We start from the raw sequence: 19906 nt of genomic DNA, 5'->3' as shown, positions 1-19906 counted from the left end.
GTTCTTACGTTTGTATTGTATTGCATGTTGGCGCATCTCAGTCCTTTTTTTTTTTTTTTTTTTTTTTTTTTTTGCAATTATTCGCAGTCGCTTTTCACACACGCATCTGCGAGGTTGAGGTTGTGACAATGTCAAGCAACACAATGCCATGGTTTCCATCATTGACTCTGAGCGGTTGGAGCTGCTCCAGTGAGCAACTTGCAAGCATCTCCTTGGGTGGTTCGAGCAAGAACATAGCCGAGGAATCCCAACTCTTTGGCCATCTCCAGTAAGTTATCCGCTTCGTTACCGAGTGCGATCGGATCCTGGTGCACTGGGCTCTCCTTCTCGGACTGAGGCGAGACTAGCGATCCTAGTTGAGAAGCAAAGGATACTGCCGAGTTGAAGTACAAGGCTAAGCGGAGGTAGACTGGTGCGAACGAAGCAGGTGAAGTAGGTGGGCCACCGGAGAAGAGACAAAAGGGTCCACACATCCGGAGGTAGTCGAGGATCTTGCGTCGGTAGAACTCTAGTGGGAAGGATGTAGGAGAGATGATCTTGCTGTCCGCGCTGGATGCAGCGGGAGCGCAAGTAGCAGCGCTTGATGACGAGGGAATTTTGGGCGAGCAGGCGACCATCATACAGATCACACGCAAGCACCAGGAGAAAGCGATACCTGTGACTGCGAGTACGTGTGGTCCAATGGCCGATTTGATCAGCTTGCCTTGGAGCGAGATGGGCGTCTTGCCCCTGCCAAGCACAAGGACGGATTCGGCGAGTGTCAAGATTCTGGCAACCTCTTCCACGCGTGCATCTTTGGCATTGGGAAGCGTGTGGAGAGCGTAATAGCAGCGGACGAGAGATTCCAGGCTGTATCGCAAGGCGGCGGTGCTGAGCAGGCTTGGCTCGGAAAGATCGCTGGAGGAAGAGGATGGGTAAGATGTTTCAGCGCTCGATGGCTCCTGCGCTGTGTTGCCCTCGTTCTCGTCTGTAGCACTGTGAATGAGCGCATCGAGATCGCTCTTGCTGATGCCCTTCCATCCGCCATTGTTCTGCACTAGATCATTGAGTTGACCGAGCATGATAGCGCATCGAAGCACTTCATAGACTGCATCGCCAAGTGGAGACTGCGACACGTCGCCCAAGGCCTCCTTCATGGAACGGAAGCTGTGACGCTCCATACCAAATCGACCTGTCAGCAGATGAGGTGTTCCAAAGGCGAGGGCATGCCATCGATCAAGCATGAACAACAATGTTCGTCGCCTGTAGGTCTCGCGGTCGTTCTGAACATGCGAGCCAGAGCCAAGCTTGGAGACGGCAGAAGCCAGTGCAGAGTTGTTGTTCCGGCCATTGCGCAGGTGATCGAGATGACAGAGCATGAGCAGGTCAGCTTCCTGACCTGAAAGTCGGTGGGCAACTCGACGCAAAGCTCGCAGTCCGTCAGCACCGGCGCTTGCTTGCTGCATGAGCTCCTCCCTTGAGCCGCCGAGACCGGCGGAAGCTTGGCCGATCAAGCTCGCAACCTTGGCTGCGTGAGTTGGTGCTTTGGAAGCTGGCGCTGAAGGAGTGCCACTGCGCGAGTCCTGCTGCATGGTGACCATCTCTACTGGCTCATCGAGCAGTCGCAGCGCCCTGGCCAAGACGCGGTCTTCGAGACGAGCGATGCTGTTGTTGTTGTTGTTGTTGTTGTTGTTGTTGTTGTTGTTGTTGTTGTTGCTGGCTGCGCTGCTGCCTTCATCACGAGATTTGAAGGGAACAATTGGGAATGTAGCGTGGAGGAAGGAGCCGACAATCTTGTCCTTGACTTCGGCGGCATTGATGTCCGAGGTGCGCGAAGGAGAGTTTGCTGCTGATCGTCGCTTGGCCTTAGCCTTGGCCTTAGCCTTGCCCTTTGAGCTGACAGAGCCGGAATCACTGCGCGGCAAGGAGGGAGGAGCCATTGACTCACTTGCAACGATCGATGGCGCTCGATCGATGGTGCTGTTTGCGGCTGGAGTGAGGGGAGCAGTAGTCGATGTGGCCGGTGCCTGCACGTCCTGCTCCTTGCTAACGTCCATCTCCTGCTGCTGTTGGGATTTGACGTGGGCATCGTCGGCATCGCTGGTCCTGCGACTCGAGCTGCACGAGGTGGACTTGGTGTCTTGACTCTTGGCGGTAGAAGGACGAGCCAAGACACTTTCAAGTCTGCTGATGCGATCTTCGGTGCGGACCTTGGACTTGGTCAATGTCGATGTCGACGGGGGTGCACTAGAGGCGTTGGCACTCTGAGCGCCTTGAGCATCCTCGGTAGTCTGCTCGGTACCATCAGCTACGACGATCTGAGACTCGAGCGAGTTGAGGCGTCGCTCGAGGTCCTTGATGTAGCCCTTGCTAGGACCACGCTTGAGAGGGCGCTTGCTGTAGGAGCAAGTGACCTCGCTGCGACGACAGTTCATGCATGGCTGGAGGATGAGCATCTCACCCTTGGGTTCCATGTTAGGCTCGAGGGGAGGCACAGCAGCGGAGATGGTGAGCGGATGACCGGGCTCGCCGGGGAAGACACCGACAATGTCGCAGCGTGTCTTGCGGCGGCGGCACTCGTCACAAGCTCGAGAGATCCTGAGTCGCTTGCGCTGGGGTTGCAATGACTGCTGTGAAGCGACGAGGGCAGAGCTGCCAGCAGATGGAGCACTGAAGCCGAGGCTAGGATGAGCATGTCTGGACTCGACGTTCTCCGAAGTGGCTGGCAGTCGTGGCGTGGCTGGTTGCAAGAGACTTTGGCGGCGTTGCTGACCAACATCAGCACTGCTGGCTGCTGGCGCGGGTAGAGGCGGGCGAGTTGCGTCGGAAGCAGAGAGGGTTGCAGGTGGGTGAGATGTCAGGGGCGAGACATGTGGTGCAGGCTGAAGAGAGGGTGCATATGAGCGTGAAGGCAGAGCAGCCGGACGATGGTGGACTTGACCTTGGTAATCTGCTGGCAAAGGTCGCTTGCCAATGTGCTGAGGGCGAGAGGAAGACCAGGTTGGTGGAGTAGAGGGCTCTGCTACCACTGGCTGGATGCTCATTCGTCGATCCTGCTGGATCGACTGGAAAGCGTGTCGTGGCAGGGATTGATGGCTTTGCGAGTGCTCTGGACGAGGGCCGGGGTAGGAGCTCGATGATGGGGCAAAGCTTTGCGATACAGACGCATGCCTCTGGGAATTGGGATCGGGTCTAGAAGGCTGAGGGTCTGGAGGCAGAGGATAGGGATCTAGGTATCTGTTGGTTAGGTCGCGCTGGTATCTATCCTGCCGCACGCACGCATCGATGGCGCTGGGAGGTGGAGCATAAACCGAGGGTGGCGGTGGGTAGCTATGAAATGCAAACTGACGACTTCGAGGCAATCCTTCGGCGTCAAAATGACCAACATCAGCCTGAGAAGAAGGCTGGCGCCGTCGGGCATAATGATCAAGCGGCGAATCTCGTGAAGAAGGGCGAGGAGCGTCTATGGGAGGATTGCAAACGGGAGTTGGCTCTCTACATGGGTGACGAATAGGTTGCTGGAGGGGGTGGTTGCGAGGAGGTGGGAGCTTGGGTGGCGAGAGCTTGGGTGGCGAGAAGGCGCGATGACTGCTCCAAGAGCGACCAGACTGGACATGGTGAGGGGGATGGTCGTAGGAAGCGGGAGGGCGCGAGAGGATCTGCTGCGGAGGCGGCTCACGAGGCGCGTCGGCATGGATAGCGCTGGGATGGGAGTTGTATGCCATGGTGGTGAGGATGTGTGTTGGCTGAGTCAAATGCTGCCATAGACCGAGATGATTCAGCTGGCGGAAACAAGCTCGGCCTCGCCGATGTGAAGAGATGCTGAGTACGGAAGCGTCGGAAGCCTATCCGACCAAGCAAAGGACATGCCCTTCTTCGCCTCGGCTCGATCCGTGGTGGGCTGACAAACTGTTCGGAGTTGTGCCGAAGATGACAGGCGTTATGAAGGAGTAATCCTGATGAAGGAGCAACCCTGAAGTCAAGTGGCGTAGGTGTGATAGAGCCGTGTGAAAACAAGAGCCAAATGATGGTGGGCTAATGTCGGAAGATGCGATACAGTATCGGCCTATCCGAAGGAAGAAGAGAAAAAATAAAAAAATAAAAAAATAAAAAGAAAAATAAAGAAAAATAAAAAGAATGAAAAAATAAAAAAAAAAAAAAAATACAAATGAATATGGAGTTTGGTGGCGGGCAGTGGTGGACGATGGTCAAGAAAGGTTGACTCGACGTCGGTCAAGAGGATGGAAGAAGGAGAAAGGAGAAAGGAAAAAGGAAAAAGGAAAAAGGAAAAAGGAAAAAGGAAAAAGGAGAAAGGAGGATGTCAAACAACAAAACGACCTCTTGAAAGTAGAGACTGAGGAAAGACAGAGTTGAACATTAATCACCCGCTTGCGTGGCAGTAGACTGCGGGGTTGAGATGCAGCAACATGATTTCGCCTTTTTCTAAAAGAAAAATCTAGGCAGATCTGCCACAGTTGAAGATGCGATGGAATTACCAGGAGCTTAGCCGAGATGTGAGAAAGCCGAGTCACTGAGGGAACAAGATACATGCATGCATTGGCCAACATGTGGCAACCAATCAGAAGAGGTCTGTGGGAGACAACACTGAGGCACAGATAAGACAACTCCAAGGTAGCACATGGCATGCTCACTAACAGGCAACAAATGGAGCTACTCAAGCATGAGACTAAGGTATATATACAGATGGTCTTGTAGTCATAGTTCACAAGAAATCTGAAGTATTGCATCTATCTCACACCTGTATGAAAGGAGCTAGGATGTAGCCTGGACAAAGTGGTGTCTTGCATAAACTTCAACTGATTAAGAGTCTGAAGTCACAAGCTGGATGACTACCCATCATGGTGGAAGAAAATGAATCCCAAGCTAGCACTAGTGAAGCTGCCAAGAGATCCAAAAGGATCAAGAAGGTCACTATCATCTGACAGCCACAGGCTGAGAACACTGCCAACAATGGCAATGAGATCGACAATGACCCCAAATCTGAGTCAGACAATGATGACATTGGGAAATGGTACAGTTTTTGCACCTTAGCCAAACTCCTTGAACTGGTACCAAAGCTCACCTCCCAGAACTACTATAGCTGGAGTGCTCATGTAAGGTCCTTCCTCAGATCTGTGCCCCATGCTATGGAACACCTGGAAGGAGTTTACAATGTGGATCATCCAAAATGGAGTTGCTCATTCAATGATGCATTGACAAATGCCATATGCAGCACTATCGACACCATAGGTGAATACAATGTGAACTACCTTCTCCTGGATATTATCAGAGAGTACCTCACATTTGTCACAGGATCAGCAGATCAGCATATGAAGTGTGCACCAAATTGATCTGTGGCAATCATCAGGAATCGACAATCTAATCAGGTTGGTAGCACATATGACTTGCAAGATCAACCACACTCCAGGATCCTGGTTAATCTCACAAGGATCAATCAGGATCAGTCTGATTGGCATGTTCTCAGCAAGTCGGCCATCACGAGCAAGCATCGGGAAGGAAGGAGGATACTGGCATTAGGAGGAGAAGCACATGGGGATAACCACATGCAGGAGTGGGGACTGAGCTCAGCAGCACACAGATGGTTACCATTCAAGGGGTATGTGTGTACAGCCACATAGGACCAAGCACAGGGGTGACCACATGATCAAGGGGCTTGGCAACAGGGCCTGACATGTGGTTAAAGGATTCACAAGATAAGGTTGAGAAGATGGTCACCAGTGAAGAGAGAAGGAGCTGTGTCAAGAAGACTGGGGATTGTCTACAAGGAGGAGGAGCTGTGTTGCAGGGGTTGTCACACATCACCAGGCAAAGAAGAGCATGGAGGCAAAGGGGCAGTATCACACAAACCAATACACAGTGCAAGCAGTAGAAGTGCAGCATCAAAGGGATCGACACCAGCAGAAGGGAGAGTGTTGAGAGGAGGCAAAGGCCCTTCAGGAGGAGCAGGAGAGGTGTCACAGGTGACACCAAGCAAATGCATAAATACTCTCATTCTACCATAGCATATGAGTGGATCCTCATCCACTCTACTCTATACCTTACATACTCTTTACTTGACTCATAGTTACATATCATTGCAATAGCAGAGCTTTGCAACAACACCCCAAACATGTGTGTTGTATCACTGTTAGGCATCAACTGTAGGTGGTGTTCCTCAACACCTGCAGTCCAGTAACTCCCATCCTCTGTAGGCAATAAGCATATCACAGTCCAGATGACATTAGAGAGCATTAGCAACAGTACTACAAACACTCATACTGTAAAGGAGAGTGTACTACTCTCCCTCCAAAGAATAAACAGACATGCCATGCAACCTCTGAACAAAGTGTTCAAGGCAGTCAGCCAAGACCTACCAGTACGAAGCCATCTAGTTACATTTAGTTGAAACATCCCAAGTAGATCTTACTCGATTGTCCTCACTGATACCAATCGGAAACACCCAATCTGGTTTCTGGCACATGACCGCTTACAACATTCAGTCAAGTCTGGAACAAGATAGAGACCGGATTGGGCAAAGAAGCCACCAGGACCTCTTGTCAGCTTGCTCTAATCACCCAGTTGGGTGATGTCAAGATGTTCCATGCTGATGCTCAGAAGTTGATACAAGACATAAGAGCCATCCAAGCTGAAGGAAGCATTCTTGGAAGGCTGTTCACAGACAATACCCTGTTTTCAGCCCTCCAGAAATGTATGATTTGCCACCCAGTGTTTAGAGAGACAGTTGCCACAGTACATCAACTTAGTTTTGATGCACTAGCCACTGCACTCAGCACACACCAATTGGCCTTGGAGAGCATTCCTACCCAGAAATTTGATCCCTGACAGGCTAATGCTAGGATCACCAGTGGAAGTGACCAGGACAGAACAACCCAAGAAGCTGACAACAGACCATGAAAGATTCGGTGCTTCATATGCAGGCAAATCAGACATGGAGCAAGACAATGTGATGCATCTGTCAGCATCCCTAAAGACTCACCCCTTACCAAGTCCAACTAGGAGGCTTGGTGTTCCCTCACCCCAGGTTGGAAGAAAGCCATGAATCCAAGAGAAACAACTTGTTGGATTCTGGATTCAGGCACTAGCTTTCACATGGTCAACAACTACAGCACACTCATCAATCCAAGAACTTGCTGAAAACATATCTATACTGCCAGAAGAGAAGTTTTGGAAGTGACTGCTGTAGGAGACACTAGCATATCAACCAAGTATGGAGATGTATTGCTCCAGAATGTTTTGTATGTTAAAAATCTCAATGTGAACCTATTATCAACCAACTCATTGACAGATGAGGGAGCACAAGTGACCCTAGATCATGCAGGTGGACAGATACACCTAGCAAATGGAACATTACTCAAGATATCAAAGAACAGCAAATGTGGCCTACTAGAGCTACAGAGTGACACATGGCAGGAGAGTGCAATGATGACATCAGCACAGCCATTTGAGGGTGTTGATGAAGAGTTAGAGCCAACTGTGAAGAAGCATGTCATTTCCACAGAACAGCTTTGGCACAAACATCTCGGACACCCAGGTCAAGACAAAGCAAAGGCCATCATCAAAAGGATAGGCAACAATATTATAACAGATATGGACCCAGATACAGCTCTGACATGTGAGCAGTGTATACAGTCCAAGAGCACAGTCATGTGAATGGGGCAAGGCAGCAGAGAAAGAACCACTGCACCCCTTGACCTTGTACACATAGACTTGATTATTGATGCATCACACACAACAGAACACACCTGCATAATGGTGCTTGTTGACAATCATAGCAAGTATGTTTATGTGCAACCATTGCTGTGAAAGAGTCAAGCTTTCATGGCACTTAAGAGAATAGTATCATTCCTCAAGACACAGACAGGGAGGAACCTAAAAGCAATCCAATCCAACCAAGGAACAGAGTGGCATAGAAATGAAGCACTCGAGTGGTCACAGGACAAAGGAATAGAATGGCAAACAACAGTGGGATACAACAGCAAACAAAATGGGAAAGTGGAATGGATGAACAGAAGCTTGAGTGAAAAGATGCAAATGCTACTTATACAGTGAGGTCTGCCAAAGAGCTTCTGGCCATATGCAATCTGAGCAGCAGCATTCAAGATAAACCTTACCCCAAATGCCGATAATGAACTCCCATATGAAGTGATATTCAACTGATCACCCAAAAGGCTCATATGACTCCTCCATGTCTTCAGATGCTTGGCCTGGGTGAACATTCCAAAGGTCAAATGAGACAACAAGAAATTGGATCAACAAGCAGTGGCAGCCATATTTATAGGGTACAGTCTAGAATGAAAAGGATGGTTATTCTATAGTCCAGACTATAAACCAAGTGTCTTCTGGAGTAATTTGGCAAAGTTCATAGAGTCCAAATGTTGGATTGACCACATCAAATGGAAGCCAATGGACATTCAAGCACCTCAAACAATGATGAGCAAAGAAGACACCAAAAACCTGAGTTACTTGGAAACAGATTTATTTGATGAGAGGGACCAGGGTGCACTAAATGAATATACAAACATGGGGCCAACCATTGACACTGAAGAGGACCAGAGTCTCAGACCATTGATGGACAATAGCTCCTTTGGACTCACAGCCACAAATGCCAAAGAAGAAAGGAACCTTGACCCAACAGTCCAAGAGGCATTAGCAGGGCCAGATAAAAGGTTTTGGGAGGAAGTGATGTGAAAGGAGTTAGAAGGATTAGAAGCAATGGGCATGTGGGAGGTCACAAACCTCCCATCTGGCATGAACACCATAGACACCAGGTGGGTACTCAAGATAAAGACAGACACAAATCTGGTACTTTGCCATGGGAATCCTGGCCCACTACATGTCAAACCCCACAACTGGAGCATGGAGTGCAGCAACACACCTGTTGAAATATCTCAACCAAATGAGTGAATACCAACTATGATTGGGAGGAGAAATGACCAAACATGCAAACCAGCCAGTGGTTATGTATACTGATGTGAACTGGGCATCAGACCCAATGAATGGGCATAGAAGCACATCTGGCACTGTCACATTTGTTTATGGATGCCTGGTGAGTTGGAAGTCACACATCCAGAAGTGCATAGCACTGTCAGCAGTGGAAGCAGAGTTCATTGCTGCATTGGAAGCTGCACAAGAGGCTCTCTTCTTCTCATATCTGCTCAGGGATTTAGGACTACCAAATGTCAAGCCAGTACTTTGCATGGATAGCCAGGGGTGCATACAGGTGAGCAGAGACCCAGCAAAACATTGGAAACTGAAACATATCAACACCAGGTACTATTTCATCAGAGACCACATACAGGATGGAGACATAATGATGGAGTATGTCCAGACAGCTGAGAATGTGGCAGACATGCTAACAAAACCACTTAAAGGACTGGACACATTGAGACTAGCATGCTTGATAGGACTGGGAACACCATCAAAGGGGGGAGTTGAAGATGTGATGGAATTACCAGGAGCTTAGCTGAGATGTGGGAAAGCCAAGTCACCAAGGGAATGAGAGACATGCATGCATTGGCTGATGTGTGGCAACCAATCAGAAGAGGTCCATGGGAGACAATGCCAAGGCACAGATAAGACAACTCCAAGGTAGCACATGGCATGCTCACTAACAGGCAACAAACAGAGCTACTCAAGCATGAGACTAAGGTATATATACAGATGGTCTTGCAGTCATAGTTCACAAGAAATCTGAAGTATTGCATCTATCTCACACCTGTATGAAAGGAGCTAGGATGTAGCCCGGACGAAGTGGTGTCTTGCATAAACTTCAACTGCCATGCTATCGAAATGGGAGACACAGCTTCCAGCCAGAAGCAAGAGCACAGCAGCAGATTGGGGCCTCGCGAAAGGGCACAGCAACCGACACACGAACATGCAATCCAAGCCTCTCTTTCCATTCACTTTCCATTCACTTTCCATTGGCTTGCAATCATAGCATCTCTTTCTCTCCCTTGTTGGCAGTTGGTCATGCTGGAGTTGAAGCAATTCAAAACCGCGCGGCCAACAGATGTGACAGCCTGGATGGCATGTTTCACTTCAACTTGGATTGCTTGAAACAAGCTCGCTCTCATTTCGAAGCGAAACAGCTCTCTAAAGCGCCACGGGGACTTGCGCATATCCGCCTTTCTCCTTTGACGCTTTCTCTGTGCGCAAGCCGACCTCGATCTGGCCTCGCTAAAAAACCAGAGAATTCGGCCAAATTGGAAGCGGCATCTCAGCCTTCATCTGCAGCTTGACTCTATCCGAGAGGCCCTATGCTGATAAGGTCGAGAGCCTGGAACTTTTCTTATTTCCCTTTCCTCAGCGCGCGAGTCAAATCAAGTGGGCGACGATGCAGTAGTGTGGGCGAAATGAACAATTTGCAGCCCCAGTGCCTGTCAGCACCCACTGCTGCTCGCTGCTCTCTGCTCGCTGCTCGCTACTGCTGTTGTTGTTGTTGTTGTGCAGCTATCAACGGTCTCATCAGGCTCGCACTGTTTGGCACCTCGAAAATCGCACTTGAGCATCGCACTGACACCAAAAAAATGCTGCGCTGCCCTCGAGGTGGCGGCGAGACGAGTAGACTCAAACGCTTCCCGGCCGAAGAGTAGAGATATACTCAATTCTCATGGCAACACCGAAGCAACGACGAGGCTACTGGCAGGCCAGTGCAACTCCCTCTGACCATGGCAAGACTCGAGGTGAATATGCAAAGCTTGTTTTGCGCAGAGAGCCCAATCTGGCTCACATCACAGGCAGCTTGGAGCCACAGCAATTGTAGACGATCAAGTGGTCCTGCGCCTAGCTGTTCCTGCATCTCGTCCCTTGCTCAAAGTTGGACACTCAAACTTGGACGAAAGCGTCAACTTGACTTTGCATCGCAACCATGTTCATCTGCAGTCAAATGAAGGCGCACAACACTCTGTGTCACCGTGGACACAAGACAACTTGCTCTTGTGCTGCCCACATGATTAGAGCCGCTGCTGTTGCACAGATAGGCAAGCTATGGCCACAATGACTACCATAGCTCTCCTTCCTGGCGCCGCTCAAGCACTTGAATATCGGCTTGGCGGCCAAGTCTCAAATCTCTCAGGTTGGTTGCTCGCACTGTATCGCACGAATGAGAGACGTCGGCCTTTCCACCACCAGCTCCTGCCGTCTTTCGCCCATTCTTTCCAACTCTCTCTTTCCAACTCTCTTGTCTCCTTCACCTCTTCGCCGCTCTCCCGCTGACGTGTGTGTGTGTGTGTGTGTATGTGTGCAAGATCGGAAGGAGCGAAGCTGTCCTCGTCAGCAGTCACACGCCCAAAAAATGGCTTGCTGAGCCAAACTCAAACTCTCCTTGCGCACACGCCAAGAAAGTGGGCATAAATGTACAAATGCGACAGCTTCGGGACATCCAGCGTACTCAATCAAGCTCAGCCTCCGAAAAAGTCACTCCTCGATATCGTCACATCCACCTTGTGCCAGATTGCTGTTCGCCGTCGACACGCCTGCTCTTTTATGTCTGCTCTTTTATGTCTGCTCTTTTATGCCTGCTCTTCTATGTCTGCTCTTCTAGGCCTGCTCTTCTTTGGGATGCCTCCGCCTCCTTCCGACAAAGGCCCGAGGTTATGGCTCAGAGAGCTCAACGGGCCCTTGCATCCTATCTTGCCCCACTTGGGCAGCCAGAAATGGCCCTCAATAGAGATCCGATCATCCTCAATCTGACTGCTGCCAAGCCCTCTTTCAGCAGACAGCGGCGTGCAAGAGGCCAAGGTATAAGAGCACCACCTCCGATCACACCCCTTGGATCGCCCCAGCCAAGACATTATCTCACCAATGTCGACTACCATGACGACGCTCCAAGCGCAGCCCTCCTCTGTGATCGATGCCAGCAAGCCCTTCATGATCCAAACCTCCAAGTGCTTGAACCCGGACTCAGCTACCAAGCGCACAGGAAGCTACCTATGCCAAGTCTCGGCCCCTTTCTCTCCTACAACTGACATTCGCGCTTCCCTATTGAACATTCCTTCATCCAACGCTACCGATTCCCTCGCATCTGCGCTATCCACCTTTCCCTCGCCGCCGCACACAATAGCAAACCAGCTGCAACAGCAGAATAGCCGCAATCATGACGCTCATAAGGGTCCCCAACGTCCAAGCTCCTACGGCAGCTCCTCGAATGCATCAGAGGATACGCTGGTGCCAGCAAGCCCGCTTCAGTGCGGTGCCTCACATGAGTCCTCCTCCCAATCAAGCGGCCCGCCAATCTACGACGGACACGAGAACGCCGGCGAAGCGCTCGAGATTGACCCTGCTCTCACAGCGACTGCGCCTATGGCAATTTCTCACTTCAGCTCTCACTTGACCCAAGCAAGTCTTCCGAGCATTGCCTCTTCTGTCCATCCTGATCTGCCTGTCCCCGTCTCGATGCACAAGACCGGAGGCGATGCAGACGATGCAGATGATTTCGAGGCCATCCTTTCCTGTCTCGACCTTGGCAAGCACTTGAAAGCACAAACGACTCGCGCTACCACTCAGCACGGCCCAAACTCGGCTTCTTCAAACAGACTACCAACATCGATGCACCGGTTCGAGTCCGCACTCTCTTGCTTCCGTTTGGTAGCTCTAGAGCTTGTCCAGCAGCTCGAACTTCACCTCGATGGCAGCCATTCTAAGCTTGACGATCTGCTCCTCTCCTCCATCCGACGCGCGGCGACGCAAGGTCTCGAGGCTATGATTATGCTTTCTTGGTTCAGAGAGACCAAACTTGAAGGTCCCGCTACAGCAAAGATCAAAGCTGACTCGATCCCAGCTGCCGATCATCATTGTCAAGATGGCCAGCACAAGTTGCAGATGTCTCGAGCTCCAGCTGCCAACGCTTCTGTCAATCAGTATCCCCCAACCAAGCCAATTCCAGCTGAGAACAGCAGAGGTAGCCCCCACCGAGTCGCCGAAGAGCGAAACGATGAAGCCTGCAAGCATGTCGACACTCGTCGCAACGCCTTTGATTCGCCCACACGAGACCATGCCGTGATGAGCGACCTCTTGGCTCAGCGCAACGAGAAGCAAGCGCTGCCCCAGACAGCCAATGCAAACCTCACCACCAGTCTCTCGATCGAAGAACTTGCAAAAGCACGCTCCTCTACTCCTCTCCACTTTGACCGACCCGCTTCGCCATACGTTTCCTCACAAAGACGAGGACAGCGTGGTCTCGCCACCGCAAAAGTGTCCCTTTTCGACTCCCGTCAAGTTGCAAGTAATGCCAAAGCTCCCTTCCAGGGCTTCTCCAACCATACCGACAACCGACTTTCCATGAAAGCACAGGCTGAAACGATTCGCCGCGTACCATCGCTACACGTGTCCAAGCCAGCATCGAGCAACACTCGTATCGCTCCAAGGGAAGAAGAACTGGTTTGCAAATTTGAACAACTCGTTCAGTTCCCCAGTGCGGCTCCTTCCCCTCCCATTACCTTAGCGTTGGCACCTGCGAACGAGCATCCCGACACCGCCAGACAGCCCAAGCAATCGCTCAAGTCTCTGCGAAATTTCAAGATCAGCTTGCGTTCCGCCTACAAAGACTCCCCGCCAGCCCCCAGAAACAAGGTTGGCAACGCCTCATCCGTCACAGCCGTCGCCTCTCATTCCAGTCCTCAAGTGCGACCGGCCTCGGCGGATTCTTGGCAAGCAATGCAGTGCAACGTATCAGACGCAATTCCTGGCATCGCCAGGTCTAGCTACATTCGAGCGCTGATTCCTGCCTCACAGCGTCCACTGTCTCAAGTCTGCAGCAGCACCAAAACTGCTGTTCTTCCAGGAATGAAGCTTGCAGGCGCTATCAAGCCTTTGAATCGGATAGGGCGCGATCAGGGGCACATTTCTGTTGCAGCAGGTTCTGAGGAGATGGAGCAGGGCTGTCGTAAGCTCTCGCTTCGTTCGTTGTGGCGTGTCTTTATGGGTTAGACTATGTGATTGCGTCTAGGATCTTTTGTTCACAAACAAGATTCGGTTTGCATTCCTTTTCTGTTTGTCGTGTGTCGACTGTTCAGAGAGGCTTTGGGGGGTTTTGAGTGAAACAAGTTGTGAGTATGGGTTCAGGAGAGGCGAGGTAAGGAGGCTTTTTCGATATTCCAGCAGATAAAGAGCAAGGGGTCCAAGGAGCAGGATGTGTGCAGGTGTCTCGATCAAAAGGCTGGTTGCCACTTTCTGCGACAACCACCGAGCCAGCCAGCCAGCATCAAAGACCATGCCCTCGTTGGCCACGACCTCGGAATCTAGAAAACGGCTTTAAACCTCGCTGTCGTCCGAGTTCGAGGGAAGCAAACCGTTCTTGACCAAGCCGAGGAGCGCCTTACCCGCTGATCTTAACGTCAACATTGCCCCATCCGGCAAAAGCCTCTGTCGCAAAGACCTGGTAATTAAAATCCGGGTGAGCGGCGCCATTAGCAAAGCCATATTTCTTCCAAGCGTTGAAATGCTTGGCCAAAGCGACACTACCCGAGTGTCTCTTTGACTGTCTAACGCTGAAGTACTGATGAAAAGTCTTTGTACCCTGGATCGAGGTTTGGTTGTACTGTGTATGTTTGCAGATCCTATAGCTTGCACCATCCGAAACAACACTTCCGACCGTCTGCGTTGCACTTCCCCTGCAAGGATCGTAGGAATAGTTCTCAACAACGTAGTATTCGGTAAGAGGCTTGTCGAGCCATCCGTATACGGCGTGGTAGGAGCCTTGGTTGGAGTTGTAACTGCCGCTGAACTTGACCACTCGATTCGAAATGCCCTTGGACCAACCGAGTCCGATAACAAAGTCCTGCGGGTTGGACCACCATCCGGAATAAGTGCCATCGTACTGGCTGTATTTGAAACTTGCCGATTGGCCGTTGTAGTTTTGAACGTAGTCGATCGAGTGCCGCTTGGAGATCCACGCCCGCTCGTCGCCGGTGGTGCAAGGGCTGCCCGAAGCGACCGCGGCACCCACCGTGGTGACCAAGCCGAGCAGAGTGGTCGACTTCATTCTTAAGGAGCTTGAGAGAGGCCTTTCGTTCAGAGGCAAGTTTGGATGATGATGGATTGTGAGAACTGTAAGTGAGATCTCTTCTCGTTTGACTTTCTATGTTCGCCACCTGTCTCTTTCGCTATTGACAAGGATTCGTGCGCAAGAAGGCCAAACGTTAATCGCTTGGTCCCGGTCGAAAGTTGCCGGTTGGCACTGCGCCATTACAACGATTCTTTCCTGTTTTGCTACCAGAAGGCCATTCAAATCTCATGCTCTGCGGGTCTTGTACAAGGCGATCAAACTCGACAAAAGATCCGCCTTGCTACTGACTAGAAGGATCGCATGCAAATACAATCACCACCACCAGCGCTGGATCCTGGTGTCAGCAAATGCATCTTTATCTTTAGAAGCATTAGCAATTCGGTGTCAACCCTCTTCTCCTCTTGCACCAAGGGTCCGTGTAGAACCGGCATACACACCGAGGACCGCAGGGTAGTAGTTGAGCGACCGTCCCGTTCGTCTCTCGTCGCTTTGCATGCATTGGACCGTGCTCTTTTGGATCGCTTGCCCGTCTGGAGCCGACCAGAACGGAAAGGAATCATAAGCCTGCAGTGAAGTTCTGCTGATGCAAAGTGCGAATGACAGTGGATTTCAACTCTCGAAGCCCTTCTTGGAGCGATCAATGCTACTCGACTTTGCGATCGCCGGTGTGACATCTACTCACATCCTCACTCGTAGCTGTCCGACAATGAATCAAACGACACAAAACAAAACAATCGTTGTCCAACTATTCGATATCAAAACCTACTGTGTAATACATTGAAGCCGCAGCAAGACTAAATGCAAACCAAAACCTTCCCCCCACCCGCACTCTCCCATCTAAACTTGACAACATCGCTCCACCCACCATCATCTACACGGCGCTCGTCGTGTGAATGCATCACCGCCAACGTCGCACTCTCTTGCCCTATCCCAGCTTGTGGATCCAGCACTGTAAGGCTCAATTTGGGTAACTTCAACTCGCCTACACACTGCGGGACAAACCTAGCCAGATGCTCCCACCTTCTCGTCTGGCCCGGTAGCAAGTATGGTATGCTCAGACGGCGAATGCCGGCGATGGTAAAGTTCGGATCAGAGTCCAGGGTGAGGACGAGTTTGTATGAGCGTGTGCGATTATGGTTGGTGACGCTTAGGGAGAGGTTGAATGGGTAGTGTAGACGCGAGATTGGCCTGTGGTTGAGGGTTAGGCTTAGACTTGGCCTCATGTTTTGTGGCGAGGGGGATGAGGAGGGCTGAGTGGGTAGGGGGACGGGGATGAGTGTCGTGTTTGGTTCCGAGGTTGGTGTGCGAGTCCAAGTGATGCGCCATGAGAGATCGCGGGTGGTGGAGGGAAGCATACGGGAGAAAGAGAAGCGGTCGTCGAGGATCCATTCTCCAAGTGCCGCTTCTTCTGCAGCAGCAATGTCGGAGGAGGAGGGGATCACGTTTTTTGCTGAGACCAGCTCAACCGTGGAGATGTGCACAGGAACTTGACCTATCATCGCAACCTCTAACCCAGTTCGAACCTCAGCCTTCTCCGATGCTTCATCTTCCTCACTGCTGTCGCTATCGAAATCCAACAAGGCCTTCTCTCTCTTCCCAACTGCACCCTCTCTCTTAGCGTCAGTGGTCTTCGTCCAAGCCTTAGCATCCACCAGCGCCGCAATAGGAAGAACCATACTCCTACTCGCACTAACAGCCACTCGCTCCCCCTCTCCATCTCTTTCATCTCTTGCAACTCGCACACCCACACTCACATCCACAGTCCGCAACCCCGCCCCTTGTCTCGGCCTTAACCAGATCACATTTTCGCTCTTCCTTCCCGCTTCAATCTTTCCCGTGCTTAGCCGTTCCACTTTCTGCCCCGGCCCACTATCTTCATGCTTGGAGGGAGACAGTGTGTCGTGTGCACCATCGTAACTAGGCTGCAGGATAGCATCGATCCAGCACAGCACCGCCTCTTTCTCCTTGTTGACCAGGGAAATGCTGATTGGGATCGCTTCATCAACGTACCCCGCCTCAAACGGAGCTGTGGCCGTGAGGGAGACGTTGAACGATCTTGGTTTGACCCGTGTCGAACATGAGTCTGGTCGCTGTGCGAGCGTGATTCTTCGGCCGGAAGGGAGGAGCCATCGTGGTTGGATTGGCTCATCGTCAGTGGCGTTGGGAAGGGCGAGGTCGAGAGTGAGGGCAAGCTTGTTGGTGGTAGTGGTGCCAACGTGGAGGTTGATGGAGGTGATGCGGATGAAGCCTTCGGAAGTAGCGGGGAGGGTGGCTTGGATTGCGACGCTTCCATTATGGGTCAAGATGCGGGTCAGGTCTGCGATTTGCGTTGTTGTGTTGGAGGTGATTTTGCCCAGGTCGATGATCACAGGGGCTGCGTCGGCGGAGGAACTATTGCTGGCAGTCACTTGAACAGTATTCGTCTGCTCTCCATTCTCTATCTCGACCGACATCTTTTCCACTTGCAACACATCCGTCAGATCAAAACCCGACCCATTCCTAAGCACAACCTGAAAAGCAACCTCGGCACCAACCTCAACCTCTGATACCGGCCATACCGTTTCTACCCCTACAAAACCTGCACTCACCACCCCTACACCACCTTCTTTCTCCTCTCCATTCTCCTCTCCATTCTCCTCTCCATTCTCCTCTCCATTCTCCTGCCCACCCTCCTGATTCCGGCTCTGCTGCTGTAGAAAACTCTTTATCGCACGCACCAACCCCTCCCTCCTCGGCTCATCCATCGGCAACCTCTCGTCCACAACCTCGATCAACATCTTTGTCGCCATCCTCCCATCCGCTTCCACCACCGCCGCCTCAACGGCAACCTCAACCAGCCCTGCTTTCACCTCCCGCACCTCTTCCCTTGCATAACTCTTCAATATCCTTTCCAAAAACTTGAGTGCCATTCTGTGCTGTCCTCCATCGTGGTACGCCGTCGCGATACGTGATGCTACGAAGAGTGCGGATCGGTGGAGTCGGGCGCGTTTGAATGCGTCATATGACTTTGTGAGCGATTCGGTGAGTTGTGCTGTATGGTCTACCTTTTTTTCGTGTGCGAGTGGGGTGTTTTCCTCTTCCTGGTTCCAAGAGGGGATAGTAGAGGCGCGGAGGAAGCGTATGCGACGTTCAACGGTGCATAGCGCAGCGAGCAGGTAGTAGGCGCCGGCGGTCTGCAGGGTGGAGTAGGGAGAGATGGAGACAGCAACTGCGTTGGAGTTGGGTAATAGCATTCCTTCGCCCCCTCCACCGACTTTGCCTACCGCATCGGGATGGAGTAGCCTAGATGGGAGGGGTGGAGCATGTTGTGGCAGCTGAAACGGCGGTAGTGGAGCACCGTGTACACTCCGCGTCGCATGCTCTATCAGTTGCCCAAAAAGCTTGTACTGCTTAGAAAGCCAACTCCAGTACTCGAATGTCGATGTACCGATCCCCCAGCCTGTACTCAACTCTGTAAACCTCGTCAAATGTCTTCTAAAGAATATCGCTGCTCCCTCCCCATCATCTGAGTATAGTAGGAGCTTGCATATACGAATAGCAAGTGTGTCTGCCAGCACCTTTGCCTCTGCCCACCTTTTCGTCCTAGGTGGCAGCATAAGTGTCGATCCCAAAAGAGCGGTCGGGGAGGTGCATAGGAGATCATAAGCTCCTCGATAGCGAACAAGAGCTTCTTGGATGTCGGATGAAAGTTCTGCGAAAACAGCCAACTTGTACTCTGAGCGGAGAATCCAAGCTTCTCGACTGAGCCAGGGGATGTCGTTCACTCCGATCGGCTTGGTTGAGGTGGAAGGGGTGGGGAGGGTGGAGATAGCATTTGCTATAGGCTGCAATGTAGATGGCGGTGGAGGATATCTTGTCCTCTTACGCTTAACCCTTCGTGCGTGTTCTCGGTAGAAATCTGCAGCATGTTCGAATAGAGCAGTATGTAAACTTGCTACAAACTCCCCTAACTCTGCTCTGCTGACGGGGGTGAGAACGAAGAGACTCGCCCTGGAATCTAACCCGCTACTACGTCGAATGAAGCTCAATCTAGCTTCGAGCTGCGGATCATCTAGCATCTCTCTTTCGGTTAGGAGTACGAGAGTGAGTTTGATGCCTCGTTCTGCGAGTGTGCGTCTGCGTTCGGAGATCGTCTTGATGAGGCCCTCGTCTGCTGTTTTGAGTCCATCTGGCTCTGAGGCGCTGGGAAGCGTGTGGAAAGAGACAAACACCGAAGGGATCAGCTCTCGATGCTTTCTCACCCATACTGGCGCAATCAACCCATCTGGAAATTGAGGCGAGTTGGGATGCAGTGGCGACAAGGGAGACCGTGGTGGCAGACTGGAGAACGCAGCTATGCTCGCTTCTGAAGGCGTGGAGGTGGAGCCAGAAGTGATGCTGGGGAGCGGTGGGACATGACGTGCTGAAGGTTTCGTTTTCAGCGGCGGCAGACGGAACGAATGGTCGGCAAAGACAGTGTGGAATACGGCGGCCCGACCTCGAGCTGGGTGCCAGAGAGTGTTGCGACCGCGCGAAGCGAGGATGTCATGGAGTGATTTGGTGAGGTCTGGGAACAGGACGGTGGGGTGGCCTGGTGGTGCGGCTTCGGAGGTCGAAGTGGATGCTCCATCCGAGGCAGGTGTTGGTGGTGGATTTGGTTTGGGGGAGGGTGAGGTCAGTCCTGCTACGACCATACACGCAAAGTGATGGTGGAGCAGCTCGGAGGGGAAGGCGTTCATGGTCTCCTTTGGTCCCAAGACAGGCTGTGGTCCTGTCTGGATGTGGTCCTGTCAGGATGTGGTCCTGTCTGGATGGGTTGAGCAGCTAGTTGACCCGTGCCATAGAGCGAAATGAGGGATCTAGCAAAGGCGTTCGAAGCGATGTATGTTTGCCTTGTAGAAGATAAGGTGGATCAAGAGAAGG

The 19906-nt window shown here is 51.6% G+C and overlaps 4 protein-coding genes across 4 annotated transcripts; 1 reads left to right on the top strand and 3 right to left on the bottom strand.

Annotated features, from left to right (window-relative positions):
• Positions 1-158: 158 nt before the first annotated feature.
• Positions 159-3704, bottom strand: UHO2_05343 (uncharacterized protein; the record flags this gene model as incomplete). The annotated part of the gene is made up of 1 exon (XM_041560159.1): positions 159-3704. The coding sequence occupies one exon, from the start codon at positions 3702-3704 to the stop codon at positions 159-161; it is 3546 nt and encodes a 1181-aa protein (XP_041416093.1).
• Positions 3705-11802: 8098 nt separating this feature from the next.
• UHO2_05342 (uncharacterized protein) lies at positions 11803-13926 on the top strand (the record flags this gene model as incomplete). The annotated part of the gene is made up of 1 exon (XM_041560158.1): positions 11803-13926. One exon carries the CDS (start codon positions 11803-11805, stop codon positions 13924-13926), a length of 2124 nt encoding a protein of 707 aa, XP_041416092.1.
• A 388-nt stretch (positions 13927-14314) lies between these two features.
• UHO2_05341 (putative endo-1,4-beta-xylanase A precursor) lies at positions 14315-14980 on the bottom strand (the record flags this gene model as incomplete). The annotated part of the gene is made up of 1 exon (XM_041560157.1): positions 14315-14980. The coding sequence occupies one exon, from the start codon at positions 14978-14980 to the stop codon at positions 14315-14317; it is 666 nt and encodes a 221-aa protein (XP_041416091.1).
• Positions 14981-15798: 818 nt separating this feature from the next.
• Positions 15799-19722, bottom strand: UHO2_05340 (uncharacterized protein; the record flags this gene model as incomplete). The annotated part of the gene is made up of 1 exon (XM_041560156.1): positions 15799-19722. The coding sequence occupies one exon, from the start codon at positions 19720-19722 to the stop codon at positions 15799-15801; it is 3924 nt and encodes a 1307-aa protein (XP_041416090.1).
• Positions 19723-19906: the final 184 nt, after the last annotated feature.

This window comes from Ustilago hordei, assembly GCF_900519145.1.
Source record: "Ustilago hordei strain Uho2 genome assembly, contig: UHO2_contig_13, whole genome shotgun sequence".
NCBI classification, from domain to species: domain Eukaryota; kingdom Fungi; phylum Basidiomycota; class Ustilaginomycetes; order Ustilaginales; family Ustilaginaceae; genus Ustilago; species Ustilago hordei.
The sequence above is the reverse complement of the archived record's forward strand: the minus strand, read 5'-3'. Positions and strand labels throughout refer to the sequence as shown.